General features: G+C 43.4%; 2 protein-coding genes across 4 annotated transcripts in view; one reads left to right on the forward strand and one right to left on the reverse strand.

Moving 5' to 3' along the window:
- LOC101625178 (chromosome unknown open reading frame, human C11orf95) overlaps positions 1-1513 on the forward strand; it is a 7544-nt gene extending 6031 nt beyond the window's left edge. Inside the window, exon 7 of the mRNA XM_012725148.1 lies at positions 1464-1513. Coding sequence (XP_012580602.1) covers positions 1464-1513 — 50 coding nt within the window. The remainder of the gene's footprint in view (positions 1-1463) is intronic.
- A 1392-nt stretch (positions 1514-2905) lies between these two features.
- The window catches only part of RTN3 (reticulon 3), a 47221-nt gene continuing 29046 nt past the window's right edge, over positions 2906-21080 (reverse strand). Inside the window, exons 4-9 of one of the 3 annotated variants that reach the window (XM_012725408.1) lie at positions 10273-10480; positions 8508-8646; positions 8031-8100; positions 7476-7522; positions 6446-6504; positions 2906-5019 (exon numbers count right to left, since the gene is read on the reverse strand). In XM_012725408.1, coding sequence (XP_012580862.1) covers positions 4974-5019; positions 6446-6504; positions 7476-7522; positions 8031-8100; positions 8508-8646; positions 10273-10480 — 569 coding nt within the window. In that variant the 3' untranslated portion in view covers positions 2906-4973. The remainder of the gene's footprint in view (positions 5020-6445; positions 6505-7475; positions 7523-8030; positions 8101-8507; positions 8647-10272; positions 10481-21080) is intronic. The other 2 variants (XM_012725409.1, XM_004682690.2) reach the window with 2 other exon arrangements.

The raw sequence follows: 21080 nt of genomic DNA on the forward strand, positions 1-21080 counted from the left end.
CCCCACCCCCACCCCGGACCTGGAGCCACGCCTGTCCGCGCGCTCTGGGCGCGCCCGAGGGGCCCGTGAGCTGCGCAACCCCGCCCCTGCCGTCCTCGCGGGGCGGGGATGGAGAGCCGACTGTCAGTATTAGTCCGCGAGCCTGGGCGGAAGGCGGGGCGCGGGCTCCTCCCCGGCGGGTCCGCCTCGGGGCCTCTTGGTTCGCCGCGGGCTCTGCTACCGCCGGCTCGATCACCACGCTTGGTTTGCGGCCTCTCAGAGGCCTGGACTGTGGGCGCGGGCCTGCGGGCCGCTGGAGCCCAACCTGGGCCGCCCCACCCACCCTCCGGCCCGACCCGACCCGCGGCCCCAACTGAGATCTTTGTCAAGGGATCAGCACTTTTTCCTTTGCTCCCCTCCTATCTGGAGGCCTCCGTTTACTCTGCCAGGCGCCCCTGCTTCAGCGGGGGCCCCCCGTCGTCAGAGCCCGGGGCACTGGTGGTCCCGGCTGTGGGCGTTATAGCCCCGCCCCTCCCTGTCCCCTTTGTCTGTGGTGGACTGGCCACCGTTCTTAACCCCTGGGGTCTGGGGCCGGGCCTCGGCCACAGCGCCTGGCCCGGGGTGTGGGGGGCAGGAGGAGACCCGAGATCTCCCAGGCAGGTCCGAGAGGGATGTGTAGATTCATTCTCCTGTGGAGAACAGGTGGCCCCGAGATCAGGCCCTTTTTGCTCTTTGTATTTTATTTTGAAACTGTATTTAATGCTTTTATATGAACGGGGGAGGGGCGGGAAGAGCTGTCCCTGTCACCCCTATGTGCAAATGTCTTATTTATTATGCGTGTATCAGAGATAAGCTGTGAGGCCGTGGAGGAAGGACCTAAAGGAAGGAGTGAGGACTGAGGGGGTGGGGACAAAAGGACCCCAAGCAACCCACACTAATTTGTGAGGCCCCAGGTCTCTCCTCCAGTCTCTGCTCTTCACATAGCCAGGCTAATTCCTCTGGTCTTAAAGACTGAGAGTGGGGACGGCAGTGGGAGGGGCTTGAGGGCTGGGCCTGGAAGGAAAGAAGCCCTGGTCCCTGGGGTCAGTGGCTGACCATGTGGGTGGAAAGCAGAAAGCAGAGAGGAAACACTTCCTCTCAAATGAGAGTCCCCTCTTTCCCCCAGGCCAGAGCCCAAGGTTCAAGTGCCTCAGGCCCAGTCCCCTTGACACTTCCTGATTGGGAATTGGATTTTATATCACGAATTTTATAGCATTTTTATATAATTCAACTTGTCAGCTGGAAAGACCTTGGAGATCAACTAGAACCCAACCCCCTCCCTTTCACAAATGGGTAAAAATGGAGCCCAGAAACAGAAATGGTCACACAGCCAGATAGAAACAGAACCAAGGATTAGAATAGAAATCTCCACTCCCTATTCAGTGTTCTTTGCACTACACCACACTGCCTCCCATATCTGGTAGGCTGTAAAAATCTTCCGTTAGGCCTGCCTAAGGATGGCAAATGCCAGCTGTCACAGGCCCTCGCGCAGTAGTGCCCCTGAGGATGGCAGAGCCCCACCATACTTCCCAGTGAGGGCTCCACAGGGCAGCTCTTGAGCCACCATAGGCTCCCAATGCAGGGTGCAGACATCCATCAGAACCCTAGAAGAGGTCAGACACCCCGGCCCAAGGCTTCCTGAAGTAGAACAAGAACTCTGGCACTGTGTTCTTTTGGTTGTGGAGGCCACCCGGGATTCAGGAATGAATGCTGAGAAGTGAATTCCCAGCGTGTCTGAGACAGTATTGAAGTTTTGGAACGGGGATTGTGGCTGGCACCAAGCTGGGCACTGCCATTCTTTTATTTTCCTCCATGCATGTTTTCAGACCCAGAGTATTCTTCCACTTTTGCTATCCTGCCTGTTCAAAAGAAGTAGGTAAGTTGGGGCAACTGTCCTGGTCACCCACGCCCACTGTTAAGTTTAGGTAGGCCAGGGTAGAGGTGGGTTAGAAGTGGGCTTTCCCCTTGATGGGCAGGGAGAAGACTTTAGGCATGCAGGATGGAGGGCCTCATGAAAATGACAGCTGCGTGCATGCCAGTGGCTCTCCAAGTGTGGCTATCACTCTAGAAATCTAATAGGTCTGCAGCCCTAGCCCACAATCAGGAACTGGTGTGATAGGCCTGCCTGACCATGTTGATAGTCGGCCTTCAATCTTGAGGCTGAGTGCTAGGGTATGCCATCAGTGATTCTCCTCTGCAGCTGTGGCCTCCAGGTTAGGGGCTGGGACGGTCCCCATTCTAGGTGTGCCTCCTCCTTGCCTTGGGAGTCTGACACAAGCAGGTGAAGTTTCTTCATGAGTCTTTAGTTAATGGTATGCTTGCTATTATGGCCAATATGTAAATGTTACTCTGAAACATATTTATATACCATATTAGTGACATTATTCAAACATTTGTATGTGTATTTGTGAAATTGTTTGCATCTGTTATTTTAAAAATTTCAGCCTAAGTTTTCTAAGAGGTATGTTGAGTAAGTTTTTAAAATCCAGCCTAAGGGTCACGGCAGCCTTAGTCTTGGGGAGGTGACAAATTCTTTCAGTAAAGACTGTGGCTCCCACCCTCCATGGTGACTGGCTTCATCTCAGAGTGAGGGATCCACAGGGCGTATGTAGGCAGGGAACCCTTGCTGTAGGTTGGACAGCAGAGACCTCTGGCCCGTCATTCCTCCTTACCTTTTTCCTAAGGCCACATCTTAGAAGGCCTCTTCCTTTCATAAGCCAAATGCTTTGCTCTCCTATGGAAACTGCGATCTTGGGAATCATCACACCAGTATCAACTATTAGCCATTTTTTTAAAGCCTCAAAATGGAGTGGGGATGGGGGCTGGTGGAGCCCTTGTTTGGTTCTTACTTTGCTCAAATTGTGTATAAAGAATAAAGTTAGCAGAATGACACCACAGTCATTGTTTTTTATTTTTTTATTAATACCACATCAATATGCAGTTTTACAGGAACCAAGATTCAAGCTCCTTAGATACTATTGTATTTTTGTTGCACGTACATACACGCACAGTTTCATTAGTAATTTTTCACCTATAGGTTTTTCTTAAAAAAAAAAATACCATGTGGCACAAATATCTGTCCTATTATCTAAACATAGCAGTAACAAAACAAGCAAGCTAGGTGTAAAGGCTTCCAGTGCAGAAAAAGGTCCTTTGGAGGGAAACCCAAGACTGGACCAGGGCACTGACTTCCTGTATCAGGAGGGCAAAGGGGAGGGTGGAGAATGCTCTTCCTACTGTGACAGATCATCAGCTTGAAAATGCAGAAGGATAGGAGGGAAACAGAATGGACTAAGGCAAGGGTACCTCTTCCCTTAAGGAACCCCCCTCCTTCTAGCAGAACATCTCCGTCTACAGAGCTGCAGTGCTTGAGGATGGTAACATAGCCCTTACTCCAAAGTCACCTGTGATGTTCCCTGTGGGTTGTTACAAATCACAGCCTGAAGGAGCTCATGGATGACTTTTCTTTCAAGTTTACATAGTTTTCACGGTGGAAGGGGAGGAAGACACTTTCCACTTACATGGAAATGAGCCTCCCAGTAACTAACCAGCTTTTCTACGTGAGTTGTTCTGTCTTCATTGTGTGACCACTATGACCTGGCCCTGCAGGTAACCTTACCTAAGCTTCTTGGAAAACACCCTAAAAAGTTCACCTTGGGCCATGGGCAAAGTGCTAAGACATTTTATGAGCCCGAAAACAAAAGGAACCATCAAAACAACACAGCTGTAAGCTAGCCTCACAGTCTAAGTTCCAAAGGACCCACAAAACCTACCTCCCTAGACTGGCTGTGGTATCCTAACCGCAGGTACACATGCCTCCTTTCCAGCCAGCCGCCAGGCTTTGGTCCTTGGGGTAAAGCGATAGCACAGGTTAAAGATGGAGTGTGTAAAGGAGGAAGTTGTAGGGAAAAGAAAAAAAAAGGTCTTCTGTGTTGCAGTTCACCTCTGGAGAATGTTTCCCCTCTGCTTGGACTGAGACAGGATTACAAAAACTCGGTAACTGAGGCGCCCACATGCAGGTTTTTTTCTTTAACAAGTTTACAGCAGTGTACAGCAGTTACAGACATTTATTTCATAATAAGAAAAGTACAACCATATTTATTAACCTTGAGGGGAGATAGGTAGGGGGGAGGGAAGTAAGCACATTCTGGAATGAGTCCTTAAACTAACTCAGAACTGGTGTCCAAAAGAAACAACAGGAACGCCACCTTCCCAGTGGGGGAGTGCTGCTTCCCAGGGGCAGCTGGGAGGGAGCGCAGTCTCGGGGCCTGCTGACTCCTTTCCGGGGCCACTTTCTGCTTCCACGCTTGATTATCTGATGATATTCCGTGAACCAGGAGTTATCACTATCACCTACAAGTTATTCACAGAGTTGAAAGTTATATCACTAAGTAAAGAGGAATATTAGAACTAGCTGCTTACACTGTGGGGTAGGAAGACGACATCAGAAGGTAGCACAAAACCCCCCCAAAAACAAAAACTCACGGGAAGGAATTCCACTCTTGTCCCCAAGATCATTCATAAGTTAATCATTTCTTAACTTAAAAATTAGAGCAAAACTATGAAGGGAAGCTGTGTAAGGCAAGCCTTTGAAAACTGGAGAGAAGCACCCGAGGGATGCGATTTTTCTTTCCCTTTCTCCTTTACCCCCAACCCTTCCCCTTTCAAGCTACAAGCAAAAGCTCCACCACCACTGTGGTATTGGTTTATCCTATTAATTTGATTCTTTCTGCATTCTTTTGAGTTCTAAGATATCAGTTCTTTTTTTAGTCCAGCAATTCTTGTGCTTGATACTGAGAGAAAAGGGAAAGGAGGGGAGAAATACCAAATTAAAATAAAAAAGCTTGGAATACAGGCTCAAGCTGACACTGAGCAGTTCCTTCATAGGACAAGTAACAACATTATAACTATTAAATGGTGTTTTAGTAACTGTTGTGTTTCTCATTTCCATGTACTTATTCTGCCTTTTTTTTGGCGATTCCAGGGAGTTTTGCTTGAAGCCTATTGAGGAAAAAGAGAAAAAAAGGTAAAATGATACTTGTTTTGGATCTTTATCTTAGCAGTGATAGCAGCAGACAGCACTGGCTTTGCTGGAGCTCTGTGAAAACCTCCTCCCACTTCACAGATTTACTCTGGAGAGACAGAGACAGTGGCGAGTCCACCTGGGATGAGCCTAAGGATGCCACTGAGACCCATGTCCTCTCCCTATTCCTTGCACTGTCTGTTCTCTTTCACTGCCCAGAACCTTCTAGGTGTCTCATTGGGGGTCTAGAGAGCAAGGGTATCCGGATATGGTATCTGTTGACGGTGCTAGACACATTGCCAGTACCAGGGAATGCCAGGTCACCTGCTAGTGGCCCAAGCAGTGGCCAGATGTACAGGGACCAACAAACTTAGAAAAGGCCCAAACCATTAGAACCAATAGTTCCCAGGCCTTCACAGGACACCAAAACCGCTAGTTATTCTAGCTAACCCTTGCCAAAATCATTAGGGTTACCTAACCATCACTGAAATTATTCTTACCTTACAGCTAAAGTCAAAGCTACTCTCCAACAATGTTACTTCTCACAGCAGGGGCCTGTCAGTCAGCCAGGCTTACAGCCAAACTCTGACCACCCTTCACAACTGGGGTGAACAGCAATCAACCAGACTGACAAGAGAGACAGACAGATACACAGATACACACACAGACACACAGACACACACACACTGCATGCTGCTAACTGCTTGCTCCAATGCATAAAAAGCATAAAGGTAGGTGCAGATCCTGGCATCAAGCCAGAGCTGTTCGGACATAGCTACAATGTCCTTTTATCAAATCTGGAAAATGTACTAAAATACAGGTGTGTGGAAAGGGGCTAAGATTGAGGGGACATCCAAAAGGGATTTAATGTTTCTGATGTTTTGTTGTTAACATCTGAAGAAAGCTGGAAAAATGTTAACATTTTATTTGAAGTGTTAAGGTTTTAATGTTTACTATAAATAATACAAAATAAAAACAAAAATGGTTCCTTGACATAGATTCATTAAGTGTCTCAATATTTTATTACTTGACTATTAAACTGGTTTAAAACAGGAAAAGAAGGGTTTGGCAGTCTGAAAAAAGAGGCAGTGAAGAAGCCCAAGTCACTCATCTAGGACTTCTACTTTTGAAAGGAGAGGGGAAGAGTATGCCTTAAAACTGACATAGACAAAAGTAAATGAAGGTGGAAACTGCAGTCACTAACATTTAAAAGTTATTTCAAGTAGGATTTTAATCTACAACACAAAGGATGCTTTTTGAAGTAGCAGACTAAATGATTTCTAGTGAAATCAAATAACTGAATTGAGTCATGTTCTTTGGCATCAGCATTTATACAGGACTGAACATAACGGGGGGCATGTGTTATGGTGAAATGGGATCCATAAGGTCCATAAGTGTACTTACTTGTCAACAATCGACTTGGTCTGATCGCGCACGATGCCAACATAGTGATCAATCTGGGTCTTTAAGGAAGGAGAGCAAGTCAGTTATGGCAACATACAAGTGAACAAGGTTCCGGAAGGTAGTGTGCTTTTGTTTAATTTAACCATTTGAAAAAAACCCACTAAATGAAAATAATGCCTAGTTTTTAAAAGTATTTTTAAAAACTTAAATTTTTAGACTTCAAATTAATGCCACAAAATTTCCCAACTCTATTAAAAAGTAAAAACCACTTCTTTCTCTTGCAGAAGTTAAGTCCTACTTGCTGAGACTTTCCTTTAGAGACAGTTTTCTGAATATTGGGAACTGTGTGTCCAGTTTATATTCTATAATCACAAGTGTGTCACAGTTTTTGAGTTAAGACTAATTTTTATTTATTTATTTATGCATACAAGAACTAGAGTACAGGCCAGAGGTGCGATAGTGAGAGTACTCACCAGAGACAGAGTGGGAGCACAACAGGCAGATTGAATGAAATATACTGCCAAGGGGAGTGGCAGGCCAGACAGGAGAGGTTTGCTGTGTCATGTGGGTCAGCTCCCTGGCTGGGGACTGAACTCGTGTTTCAGTGGCTGTGGATAGCTTCACAGTATTACAACTTAATCCCTTGCGCCACTAGGGAAGGCCCTGTAAGACTAATTTTAACCAAAATGCCAAAAATAGGATGTCTTTGATGGGGGGTTAATCCATGGAGGATAGCTGGGGATCAAATTTGTTGTGTTGCAGTGGCTGGTGATAGTTTTACTTTAACCTTTAATCCCTGCCCCACCAAAGAGGCCCTTAAGTCCTTTTCTTAAAAAATGTGGTAAAACTCAAAAGGTACACCACAAGGTATAGAAAGTTAAGTGTCCTTACTAGCCTGATCTCTCCTAGACACTCTTTCTTGGAGGAAAGCACTGTTACCACTTAGCAAAATTAGATAGCAAAAATGGTTAGAACTAAAACTAGTCACATATCAGCTGACTTACTAGAACTGAAGCAGACAAGTGCTTACCTTGTACTTCTCATAGACAACTGGGACACTGAACACGAGCAGTTCAGCTGTAAGTGAACACAGGGCACAGCATGAGTGAATGCAGATGCCTCACAAAGTCTCAAACCTCAGAAAACACATATGAGAAATTCAGGTTGTAGTTCTCAATTTAAGAATAGCTATTTTCCTCGTAAAATATAAGGATATAGATCTTCAATTGGAACTCCTGGCTAAAATTTTCAACTAAAGGACAGTGAAATATAGCTAACAGGCTGCCTTCTTATATATACCATGAACAACAATTTCCAAATTATGAAACAGTTTCTACAAAAAAGATTCCATATTTAAAGGAAATCTAGACAACTCTCTTTTCTAGCTGGTTTAGTATTTCTTTGTAGTTAGGAACTTCTCATAGACCTGTGGCCATGAACACAGATTTCTCCACTATCAAGTCTGAGGTACCCAGAGATGTTAACGCTGGGCCACGTGGAAGGAAGAGTCATGCCAGGCACTCACTTTACTCTTACTCTGACAATTAGTTCAAAGAACATGGTAGAAATTCTCCTGCCACCTTACCAAGGATGAGAAGGGTGATTCCATTGAAAACTGCACCAACATAGGTCATCAGCCACATGAAGACAGCCAGCTGTGAAGGCCAACATCAGGGGGTAAAAGCAAGGGTCATCAGAACACAAAATCTGGGTTAACTGAATTCTCTTAATCTCATTCTCCACTAGCTAATTAAGACTGTGTAAATTTAGTGGTAATTTCAAAATGAAGGTTACCTGTACATTTGAGGGTGCACAGAGAATTCTGTTGTTCTCTTAGGCAAAAGACAGGTTATAACTGGATTTGTCAATTCATCATCACTGTTGTCATGTGATTTCTGAGTGTAAGAAATGCCTCCTCTATAGACTCCCATCCCATTTTGTAGGCTGACTGAGATAAGCATATTTTGTTTCTGTTTGATAAGACCCAGTCCTTCCTCTGACTAGGGGACCCAGGCCCTTGTTTTCCTTAGCCTTACCACCAAACCTTATAGAAGGGACTAACCTTCAAGGAGTCGACCAGATCTTCCACCAGAAAGAGACGAATAACAAGCTTCAGGGCCCTGTTGACATGCACCATGGCGGCATTAACGTAATTGTGGAAGGCTTCTGAGGACAAAGCGATGTCCACATCCAGGTATGCTCTTCCAGAAGAAGAAATAATAGTCATTTATTTCACATAGAAGAGATTTCTCCCTGTTAGCACAGCAGTTGTTTGCTGTATGATATTTTCCAAAGGTATGGTCAGAAATCTGGAGGGGCAGTTTTTTGCTTTAATGGAGTGGCAGCAGAGATGCCAGCTGTCTGAAAATTTGGGGTAGTCATGCCCAATAAAGAATTGTTCTAGGTCCTATGTCACTTTGACCACTTCACAGGATATTCATTTTGTTGAACCTGTTTAGGAGACCAGGAGACCAGGACATACAAGAACACGGTATTTCTCCCCACAATTTTGTTATGTCCTAAATTTCCTAAAACTGCATTCTTTTTTAAAAAGATCTAGTACAATGCTGAGGGGAGCAGCGGGCCAGGAGAGGTCTGCCGCGCCATATGAGTCAGGGATAGAACTCATGCTGAAGTGGCGTTAGCTTCCTAGTGCTGTGCTTTAACCTGCTGCACCATCAGGGAGGGCCGCCCTGCATTCTTTTAATGCTAAAACTTTACTAAGACTTCATTATTTTGGAAAAACTACAGCAGGAGATTATATGAATGTACAAATATGTGAATCCTTTATTATTCTGGGGGGAGCAAGATCATGTCCAAGCCATTCAATATTGACTGAATTACATTATTTTCTTATAAATGGCTATTTTATTATTCTTTTATTTATAGTTATGATCTATTTTTGAAATCATATTTACAGCTATATATACATTTCAGTATATACCATAATGAAGAAGATGGTGGTATATTGTTAAAAAACATAAAGGAGGGCCCTCCCTGGTGGTGCAGCGGGTTATAACACAGCACTAAGAAGCTACAGTCACTTCAGCATGAGTTCAAACTCTGCCCTGGAGGTGACCCACATGGTGCAGCAGACCTCTCCTGACCAGCCTGCTGCTCCCCTCAGCAGTGTACTTCGTTGATCTGCCTGTTCTGCTCCCCACTGTCTCTGGTGAATCCTCTCACGGCCCCTACACCTCTGGCCTGTACCCCAGTTCTGTATGTGCGCGCGCGCGCGCGCACGCACACGCACACGCGCACGCACACACACACAACCAAAGGAGGCAAGAAATACTGAGTGCTGTTTCAGATGCTTTGCTCTCCCTGCCCAGCTCAGGAATCCAGATGTTCCTCTTTGGTCTTAAAATGTGAACCTCCAGTTTGTTAAAAAGTTCTTGGCTCCCACCTTGGTCACTTTTTCTTTTTTTTTTAAGATTTATTTATTCATACAGAACTGGGATACAGGCCAGAGATGCAGGGGCGGTGAGAGGATTCACCAGAGACGGAGTGGGGAGCAGAACAGACAGACTGATAAAGTATACTGCTTAGGGGAGCAGTGGGCAAGACAGGAGTGGTCACCCCTGGGGCTGGGGATTGAATTTGCACTGAAGCAGCTGTAGCTCCTTGCAGTGCTGTGCTTTAACCCACTGTGCCACCAGGGAGGGCCGACCTTGGTCACTTGTTAAGGTGATCTTAAGGTTTCTAGCTGACGTCTCATGCCATGAATTGGTGCATTCTTGATTTTAAGTCAGGCCTTAGAGCTGCCTAGCCTCAAGGAACCCCTTCACCAAACTTTGGATGACTACTTGTGGTTAAGTTCAACTCACTTGAATGGATGGCCTTCTTCTGACTTTTGTACAGCCTGGATGACAGACTTGTAGACCCTGAAGCTGATGGTGACAGAAAGAAGAGCCAGGATGAGGTAAGAAACCACGCTGATGACACTGAATGCAGCCAGCGAAAGCAGCATGACCAGTGTGGTGCCAAAGACAAACCCAGTCTTCTTCACATCTCGCCAGAATATCAGGTCATGAACTGCCAAAAAAATAGGGTATGTGAGTTACAGGAACACCTATGAGCCACCAGGCCAAGACTGCCCCCTGGCTGTGCCCTGCCTACCTAAGGAGCATTAATTATCCCAGCATGCAAGTACAGGTACTTCCCACTTTCAAAGAACCTGATAATTGAAAATCAAATTCTGTTAAGGCTTCACTGCATTCAGTGCAACTCAAACCATTCATTTCAACTATAGTTCAGTGCCATTCACACTGCACATGGTTCCTCTGGTTTCTGGATAGGTTAGCAACAATTTAGAAAATTTAGTTTTTAGCGATGGCTACTGAAATAAAGTAACTTTAGTGGAAGTAAATACTATTAAAACTACTTCAGCAGAAAGGATGATATATAGCAAAATGAGACAAAATCTTAATGACTGTTGACTAAGTTAAACAAACAATGCCTACAAATTAGTTGAGTCAACAGACTACAAGCCAAAGCTGTAATGTATAAATCTGGGTGGGGCAGACCAGGCCTTGGTCATACATAACAAAACTCTGTTGTTTGTTAATCTGAAGAGAATGCAGGTCAGATCATAAGCAGGGGATTATGTAATTATCTAAACCATGATACTTTTTAAAACAAAACGGATGTTATTAATAACTATTTTAGGTAATATGTATAAACCAGGGCTGTCACAGGCAAATGAGCTTTATGGTTGGAGACCTCAAACTGGAAAAATTAAAATTCTCCTACTTAAAGATACCTCAAAAGCTGTGGGTAAAAGCTGCTAGAAATTACCTCTAGAAGACATTACTTTTGATTTTCAATCAATGAAGACTGACTTAATCTTTCCAAACCCACTTCTCATTTGTAAAATGGAAAAAGTGGCATCCATTTCCTTGAGTTGTTTTAAAAAGTAGGTAAAGTTAATATGTAGAATGCTTATTAGCATTGCAAATAACTCATATATTTTAACTATAATCAAAATATGGTGAGCCTGGAAGAATGTGCTTAAGTGTAAAATGAACGTGTATCTGATTCAAGTTGACCAACTGACACCTAGTTCTTCCCCATATTCGGTTTATAGACTCTTCCCTCTGAGCCCTAACCTTGCTAGCCTTGTTAGTTAAAGGAACTTAATTTGAAACTAAGAAAGCACTAAAGAAAGATATGTTGATTACAAGAAGACATTGTCATTGATTCACAGCTTCTGGCCAGGGAATGTGACTTACTAAAAAAGAGAAAACTGAGAGGTTCAGAGAGTGATTCCACAAAGGACAAAGAGAACTAGGAGGAAACTTCGGCTCATCTGTTGGAAAAAATCCCCGAAGAGAATGCTCTTTCTTACAAGAACCAACAATGAGCAAGAGAAGCCCTATTACTACAGGGCAGGGAGAGGGCACCCCAGGACCTCTAAACCTGCCCGCTTTAAATAGGTTCTACCATCCACTGTATCAAGACAAAACATCTGACCTTTCATGGAAAAGAACTATAATACAATTATAGGACAGAAAGGACAAAGAATATAGTTTCAAAATCAAGCACCTGAAGTTACCCATCTCCTCGTAGAAGTTCACCCAAAAAGGATTGCCCTAAAGCAAGACCTGAAAGCTGGGCACAAGTCTAAAGCACTTTTCAGAAGAGACTCATAGCAAAGCGTCAGAAATGGCCAGACAAGTCTGGGAGGAAAAGAGCAAAATCAAAATCAAGATAAAAGCTGCCACTGACATCGCTTTTCGGCCTTTTGGCCAAGATCAAGTGTAAAAGCTGCCACTGTCACCTCCCCACAGGTCTCTCACCCACATCTGTTTCATCCAGTCCAGGGCCAAGAAACAAAAGCTGCTTCTTCCTGAGTCTCCCTGCTCCCTGTGCCTCCTTAGGTCTCCTTCTGGCTCCCCATTCTACTTCCTTCCTCCTCAGCCTCCTTTCCAGATTCTTCTCCTTATTCAGCTCCACCTTCCTTTGGGTGGGGCAGGGAACCTGGAACCCCCCCTTTTCCTGGGGATGACCCTATTACACTATAATCAGAGTTCTCATGACTGCAAGAGTTTTGACATGGAATGCTTAAAGGATCAATGGTACTAGTAACGGAACAGTCTGACAAACACATGTCTCCTGATGAAATGCACTCCGAACACAACGTCACTTCTACAGTATCCTTGCCAAAGGCATAAACTGAATCAAATTAAGTCATATCAGAGAAACCCAGATTGAGAAAGTCTACAAAACAAATGACGTCTCAGAGTAAGGAAAACAAAAAACCTGAAAACATATACGTACATATATGTGTACACACGTGCACGCGCACACACACATGCGTGTGTGCACACAAAAGGTGATCAGACTTTAGCCACATAAGACTTTGGTGACACAACAGGTTAAAGCACAGCATTAAGAAGCTATCTGCAGCCACTTCAGCACAATTTCAATCCCCAGCCAGGGAAGTGACCCACATGGCGCAGCAGACCTCTCCTGTCTCGCCCACTGCGCCCCTCAACAGTGTATTTCAGCCTGCTTGTTCCACTCTGTCTCTGGTGATTCCTCTCACTGCCCCTGCACTTCTGGTCTGTATCCCAGCTCTGTATGCATAACTAAATAAATCTTAAAAAAAAAAAAGACATCATTAGGACAAACACTTGAAGATAGAACCATATAGCTAATAAAAGGGGCTATATCAATGTTGAATTACCTTAATTTCCTTTCCTAAACAAAATTCCTGCTTGAAGGAAACACACACTGAATTATTTAGGGGTAAAGAAGTGGCGGTGGGGAGCAGGGTGTTAGGGGAGAAAATGTATGTATACAGAGGGAGGAGTGATAAAGCAACCCGGCCAAATGTTAGTAACTGGTGAACTAGGGTGAAGGTTACATGCAAGTTTTTTGTACTATGCTTCCAATTCTTTAAATTTGAAATATTTGAGCCCAGAGAAAAAAAGGCCTTGATGTATCAGAAGGAAAAAACAAAGAACACATCAGCCTAAACGATGATCTACCTTTTGTGCAACTTAGAAAAAGCCACCCAGTCCTCTGGAGCTTTACTGCCATCTGCTGGAGAGCTGTCATAAGAAACAGTCAAACCCACAAACACCTGTGAATGTCGCCCCCTAGAGGTGTGCAGTATATAACCTGTGTAATACTACAGGATGCTCTGGACTTAGGTCTTAGAGTAAATGACAGAATTATGGTCTGGGTTAGAAGGGCCCTTTCAGATGAAAAGGAAGGTCAGTGAGAGAAAGCTAGGAACAGATGGCTCAAAACATCAAGCCGTGCTCTGTGGTGTACTCCCTCCACAACTCCGCGCGGTTCTGCTCCTTTATCTGCAGTAGGTTCTTTGTATCTTTTGTGAAATGCTTTAACACCAGTTCAGCAACTTAAAGATCAAGACACCACAACCATAACTTTGTTTTCTGAGAGGTATCCTCAAACCAGTCAAGGCGAGGGGACACACATACACTGTGTCCCAAGGAAGGTGGTGCTTGGCAATGTGTGGGAAGGGTCACAAAGCCCGCTGGGTGCTATGCAGGGGACCAGGGGAGAGTGGCATTGGTTAAGGGTGAGAGACTGGCAGAAGCTAGGACCAGCAAGATGAAGTGGTTGGATTTTACCTTAGGGGAAATGCAGCAAATCATTAAAGAAGGTAAAAGAAAGGCATAAAATGGTATATTTTAAAAAGAGGAACACTGCTACCATGTAGACAATGGATTTGGCTACAGAAGTGTGCAGACAGGAGACACCTGAGAAGGCTAGTAGCATGGGGGCTCAAATGAGGAAGGTGGCTAGTGAGATTCGGGTGCGGGCAGGCGGAATGCAGATAAGTGGATTGACTGAAGCTATATGTGACGGGAGAACAGGAAGAACTTAGTGATGGACTAGCTGTAGAAGGGGCTGGAATATGGATGACACCCAGTTTGGGTGTCTGAGGAAATGGACAGCTGTGGGTTGCCTACTGTGATGAGGGGGTAAAGGAAGAGCATGTCCGTTGAGGATGGAAGCCTACAGATATCCATTATTAAAGGCAGTTCAGTGTGGACACAGGATCAATCGAAGCTGGAGATCCGTATTTAGAAGTGGGTGTGGCCAGTGGTGTTGGAAGAGAAGAACGTCCAGACCAATATTTAGCAGCTAAGTGCAAGAATAGGTGGTGAAAGGAAACAGGGAAAAGACTAGGGAGGCAGGGAATAGTAAGCATGGTGTTAGAGGAGTTGAGAGAAGAATGCTTGGGGCCGGAGTGTGTGCAAACTACTTCTGCTAAATGAAAGTGATTGAATAAGAAAAAAGTGAATAAGAAGAAAGTGATTTTTGGATTTTGATTTGGCTGTTAAAACAGGGAAAGAACCAGTGACCTGACCAAGCTCTCTGTGGAATGACAGGGAAGCAAGCACTGGCAGGGAACTGGAAAGGAGTCAGCAGCAAGAAGTAGAGGCAGTGTGAGGCACAATGCCTAAGCAGCTTGGGGAGAGGAGTGGTTTTCAAAGATGGGAAACACGGAAGCCTATTTACATGCAGATACAAACAGGAAGAGAATGATGATGGGTGCAGAAGCACCCAGGCTAAAGGGGTGGGGGGCTTGAGAAGATCCAGCGCCCAGTGTATTATTACTCTCCATTGGGGTAACACAGTGAAGAGGCTGGAAAAAGAGGCCTACCCATAAATCTGAAAATTGGAAAAGGAGGGATCGCTTTCTGACTGCTTCTAATTCTCTCAATAAAAAGGAGCTGATATAGTTAGCTGGGATGGTGGACAAAGGGATGAAGATAGCTGATGGAGTGAGGAAAAGATTATGAAATGACTGTTTCAGAAAAATTAGAAAGTGCTTTAAAACTTTTATGAGAAAATACAGGAGTCAATCTTTGTGACCTTGGGTTATGCAAAGGTTTTTCAGATATGCTACCATATCTTGTGCATGCAAAGGAAAAGCTCCTGAGGAAATTATCTGAACAAGCCTTACTGCTGAAATGGAGAGATAGAAGATCACACTAGTCACAAATTTCCTTAGCCAAGGTGGAATGATAGCATGGTCCTGACTATGAAGGCTAAGAGCGGTGAGCAAGATGAAGCCGGCGGAGTCTGGATGCTCTGGAGGGGCATCACCCTAACAAAAGAGCAAGGAAAAGCCACCAGTGCTACCCAGCAGATGCAGCAAGCTACCAGAGGCCTAACAAGCTCACTGACAAGCTTAGGGAGGGCCTTTTTTTTTTTTTACAATTCTTTAAGTAAAATCAACCATTTCTTAAGTTACCTTAATTATTTTGCTAGTGGCAGATAAAAACCTAACAAAAGCATGACTGCATTTACCCACAGTATTTATGTTACTGATAGAATTATGAGGGATTAATTTATTTTCCAAAAATTTTTATAAAAGATTTATTTATGCTTACAGAACTGGGGTACAGGCCAGAGGTGTGGTGGGTGAGAGGATTCACAGAGACAGAGTGGGGAGCAGAACAGGCTGACTGACAAAGTACACTGCTGAGGGAGCAGCGGCCATGTCAGGAGAGATCTGTCACGCCATGGCGGTCAGCTCCCTGGCTGCAGTGGCTCTGAGAGCTTCATAATGCGGTGCTTTAACCTGTTGCGCCACCAAGAAGAGCCCCCAAAATTTTAATATATTTAATTGCTTACATATATATATTTTAATTGCTTATATTTTTATAACTTCTGTGATGCCAGCTGCAGTACTCTTATGACATCAAGAGGGTACTAATATGTCCAATGATAATCTCAAGGACAAGGGAAAAGTTCTGTCAATTCAAGTGTGAAGAGCAGTGAATATTACTGATTCCCTACCCCTTTGATTTTTATTATTGAATTTGATGAAAGCTTTTGGTTTAAATCCAACTTCAGTTATTCCTAAAGGTCAACTGATCTTAATCTACTCTTCAAAGCATACACTTCACAGGGAGAAAAGAAAAGTTGTTCAAATGCTTATTCTGAAAAGAATAAATGGAAATCTCAAGGTTGAATAGCCAATCAGCTGTAAGTTCATTTAAAAAAAAGTTTTATAAACAAAATGAATCAAATACCTGGGAATCAACCTAACAAAAGAGATAAAAGACCGATACAAAGAAAATTACAAAACACTGTTAAAAGAAATACAAGAAGACACCATGAAATGGAAAGACATATCCTGCTCATGGATTGGGAGAATTAACATTTTTTTATGAAAATGGCCAACCTACCAAAAGCGATATACAGATTTAACGCCATCCCAATAAAAGTCTCAATGACATTCTTCAAAGAAATAGAAAAAATATTGATGAGATTCATATGGAACAACAAAAGACCTCAACTAGCCAAAACTCTCATGACTAGAAGAAAGAGAATGGAGGCATTACAATCCCAAGCTTAAAGCTATACTACAAAGCCATAATAATAAAAACTGCATGTTACTGGAACAAGAACAGACATACAGACCAGTGGATTCGGATAGAAAACCCAAATATAAACCCACAGGTATATAGACAGCTAATCTTTGACAAAGGAGCAAAGAAGATACAATGGAACAAAGAAGGTTTGTTCAGCAAATGGTGCTGGAAAAACTGAGAAGCTACATGCAAAAAAATGAAACTAGATCACTACCTCTCACCATACACAAAAATTAACTCGAAGTGGATTAAAGACCTAGACATAAGAACGGAAACCATAAAATACCTGGAAGCAAAGATAGGCCAAACACTACACGACATACACTTCAGCAACATCTTTAAAAATAGAACACCCAGTGCAACGATAGTAAAGGCAAGGATAAATAGATGGGACTACATCAAGTTAAAGAGCTTCTGTACAGCTAAAGAGACATTACAAAAAATAAACAGACATCCCACTGACTGGGAAAAAATTTTCTCACACAAAACTAGCGATAAAGGATTGATTCAAAAATATACGGAGAACTGATGAAACTAAATAAAAATAAACAACCCTATCAAAAAATGGGCAGAAGAGCTAAAAAGACACTTCTCCAAAGAGGAAATGCCAACAAGCATATGAAAAAGTGTTCACCATCACTCGTAATAAGGGAGATGCAAATTAAAACCACAATGCGATACCACCTCACCCCAGTGAGAATGGCACATCTTCAAACAACTAGCAACAACAAATGGTGGCGAGGATGCGGAGAAAAAGGAACTCTCATGCACTGTTGGTGGGAATGCAAACTGGTACAACCACTATGGAAAGCTGTTTGGAGGTCCCTCAAACTGCTAAACATGGAGCTTCCCTACGACCCAGCAATCCCATTCCTAGGTATCTACCAAAAGACACAAAAACACTGATTCAAAAAGATACCTGCATCCCCATGTTTATTGCTGCTTTATTCACAATTGGAAAGGCATGGAAACAGCCCAAATACCCAAAAATGGATAACTGGATTAAAAAGATGTGGTACATATACACAATGGAATATTACTCAGCAACCAAGAAAAAGAAATGATTGCCTTTGGCAGCAACATGGATGGAGCTGGAAAAGATCATGCTTAGTGAAATAAGTCAGAAAGAAAAGGAAAAATACCGGATGGTTTCTCTCATAGCAGGAATATAACAAAACAGGCAAGAAAATAATGATAATGATGAACAGTTATATATATTTTGTGGGGGTGGAGTGGGAAATGGGATAAAAAACAGTTGGGGGGGGGAATGCACTGGACTATGGTGATGAGAAGCCCAAGGGGATTGCAACTGAAATGGAAAAATGCATGAAATGTAAAAAGAACTATTATAAAATAAAAAAAGTTTTATATATTTATGCATACAGAACTGCTGGGGTACAGGCCAGAGGTGCAGGGACAGTGAAAGGATTCATTAGAGACAGAGTGGGGAATAGAACAGGCAGATCAACGAAGTACACTGCTGAGCGGAGCAGCAAGTGGGTCAGGAGAGATCTATTGCACCATGTGGGTCATCTCCTGGGCCCGGGATTGAACATACACTGAAGTGGCTGTGGCCAGCTTGCTGTGCTTCAACACACTGTGCCACCAGGGAGGGTCCTCTTTTGATTACTTTTACATTAATAATTCATAATAAATAAAGTCTCTTTGAATTGCAAAAGACACTGGGTAATGTACGTTGATAAACTCAAACCGGGATTTGAGTTTATCAAACTGGGATTTGAGTTTATCAGTTTAACTATTGCGACTGTTGAAATGGGTTAATAGCATGCTCTGCTACAGATTTACCCTTCATCAAAGACATTTCCAAAATGGCCCAGAAGGATCATTAACAGAATACAAGGCTGTCATTGTCAGAGGCAGACTCACCATAGATGGGGCTGGCAACAGGCCAAAGATCTGTAGAGACCCCTTTCAAATGAGCATTCTTCTCAGACCCTCATGGAAAAGTTCTTCATTCATTAAAATAATTTAACATCACCTTTGCCCTAATTTCAGCTTTATAAAGCACAGCAAACAAAATGGCACTGATTTACTCCTTCCCACCAAAACCTAAGTGACCTGAAAGTGTGAATATTTAGACCTAGCTATCTAAAGAACATAACTAATGATAACTAATTCAGTGCTGGGTCAAGATAGTGCGGAGAGACTGCTAGCTGTCTACCCCTTTTTCCTCTTTCTGGGATCCAGCTGGTTCTTTGCAAATGTTGAGGAACTACTAAATTTTCCAATTTAGAAGTCTAGATTTAAGCCTGTGCACACATCAGAACCAGTCAGGACTTAAAGCAAAACACCTGTTAATTGCTAACGATTATAAAACACCAATCAAACTTAAAAGTGAGCTTACGGGGCCTCTTGGCGGTGCAAGGGGTTATTATGTCTCAGCACTATGAAGCTATTGCACAACCACTGCAGTGTGAGTTGGATCCCCCACAGGGAGCCGACCCACAGGGAGCAGTAGACCTCTCCTGTCCTCCCCACTGCTCCCCTTGGCAGTGTTTTTCAGTCTATCTGCCTGTACTACTCCCCACTCTTTCTCTGGTGAACCCTCTCACCACCCCTAACACTTCTGGCCTGTACCCCAGCTCTTGCATGTATAAATAAGACAAATCTTTAAAAAAATAAAAGTGAGCTTATGCCCCCTGCATAAGCTTATTTCTACCTGAAAGTGCCAGGCTAGCATGATATTCTCCTGCAGTTAGGGCAGGAGCACACACCTCCTGGACAGACTACTGCAGATAAATTGACATGGTTTCAAGTGACAAGAATGTGACATAAAAAATTCTGTCCTGTAAGCATACCATATGCACCTGAATGTGTATTCCGCCACTGTACAGTAGAGTGTACTATAAATACCTTCCAAGACAAGTGGCTGATTTTACTCTTCAGATGTCTGTGTTGCTAGTCAGAACAATAGCTGAGAAAGGCATTAAAACCCCCAATTACAATTTTAAAATTGCCCATAATTCTGTCAGTTTTGCTTCCTGTATATTTAAGCTGTCTCTAGGCACATAAATATTTACTATATAGAAACTGAAACTTTCAGCTGTCTCCGGTCTGATATGTATCACTTTTTATTTCTGGTACCTTTGGTATTCCTGTGTTTACTTTTGCTTGATGTGCTTTCACATGCTTTTGGAAAACCTTTATTTCTTCCCATTTATTCCCAACCTATCTATGTCTTTATTTAGTTTTTGAAGATTCATTCATTTATGCATACAAGAACTAGGATTCAGGCAGAGGTGTGGGGGAGGTGAGAGGATCACCAGAGAGGCGAGCAGTAGAGGCAGACTGAACTCCTATGAGTCCTTCTAGCAGTCACTGGGCATGAGGGTTTTGGACACTTAGCAAGATATAGTTTCCTTTGTCCTCATCCTAGCTGGTATTTGCTTTTTTTTTTTTTTTTTAAAGATTTATTTATTTGTGCATACAGAACTGGGGTACAGGCCAGAAGCTCAGGGGTGGCGAGAGTCTTCACCAGAGACAGAGTGGGGAACAGAACAGGCAGATCAACGAAATACACTGCTGAGGGGAGCAGCGGGCGGGTCAGGAGGTCTGCGACGCCATGCGGTCACCTCCGGGACAGGGGGGAATGGAACTCATGCTGAAGCGGCTTTAGGTTCTCAGTGCTGTGCTTTAACCCGCTGTGCCACGGGGGAGGGCCAAGCTTCTTTATTTTTAATTATTTATTTTGCATAGAACTGGAATGTAGGCCAGAAATGTATGGGAGTGTGAGAGGATTCACCAGAGACAGAGTGTGGAGCAGAACAGGTAGACCTCCTGAATGAGACTGCTTAGGGGATCAGCAAACCATGCCATCTGTGGGTTGGACTGAATTCAGACCGAGGCAGTGATAGTACTGTGTCTTAACCCCTTGGTCACCAGGGAGGCTCAGCTAAGCTTTTTTAAACAGTAAGTATGTTTCTAATGAAAGGATCCTTTTCACAATTTTATCTTCAAATACATTCTCCAATCTTTCACTTTCCTCTCCTGGTGTTCCAATTATATGAATTAGATTAGAATATTGTTCCATAGGCCTGTCAAACTCAGGTAATATTTTCCTGTTTGTCAGGTTGGACGGTTTTCTCTTTTTATCTATCAACAAGTTCACTGAATTTTTTCACCATCATCTCCATTTTGCTATTAAGGTCATTCAATGAATTTTATCCTACTGCTGTAGAATAAAAAATTCAGTTTTAGAATTTTCTAAACTGGCTTTCCTAAAGTTTGAGGACAATTTATATGTCCATTCT

Source organism: Condylura cristata, unplaced genomic scaffold (assembly GCF_000260355.1).
Source record: "Condylura cristata isolate star-nosed mole 26May11 unplaced genomic scaffold, ConCri1.0 scaffold00015, whole genome shotgun sequence".
Taxonomy (NCBI): Eukaryota; Metazoa; Chordata; class Mammalia; order Eulipotyphla; family Talpidae; genus Condylura; species Condylura cristata.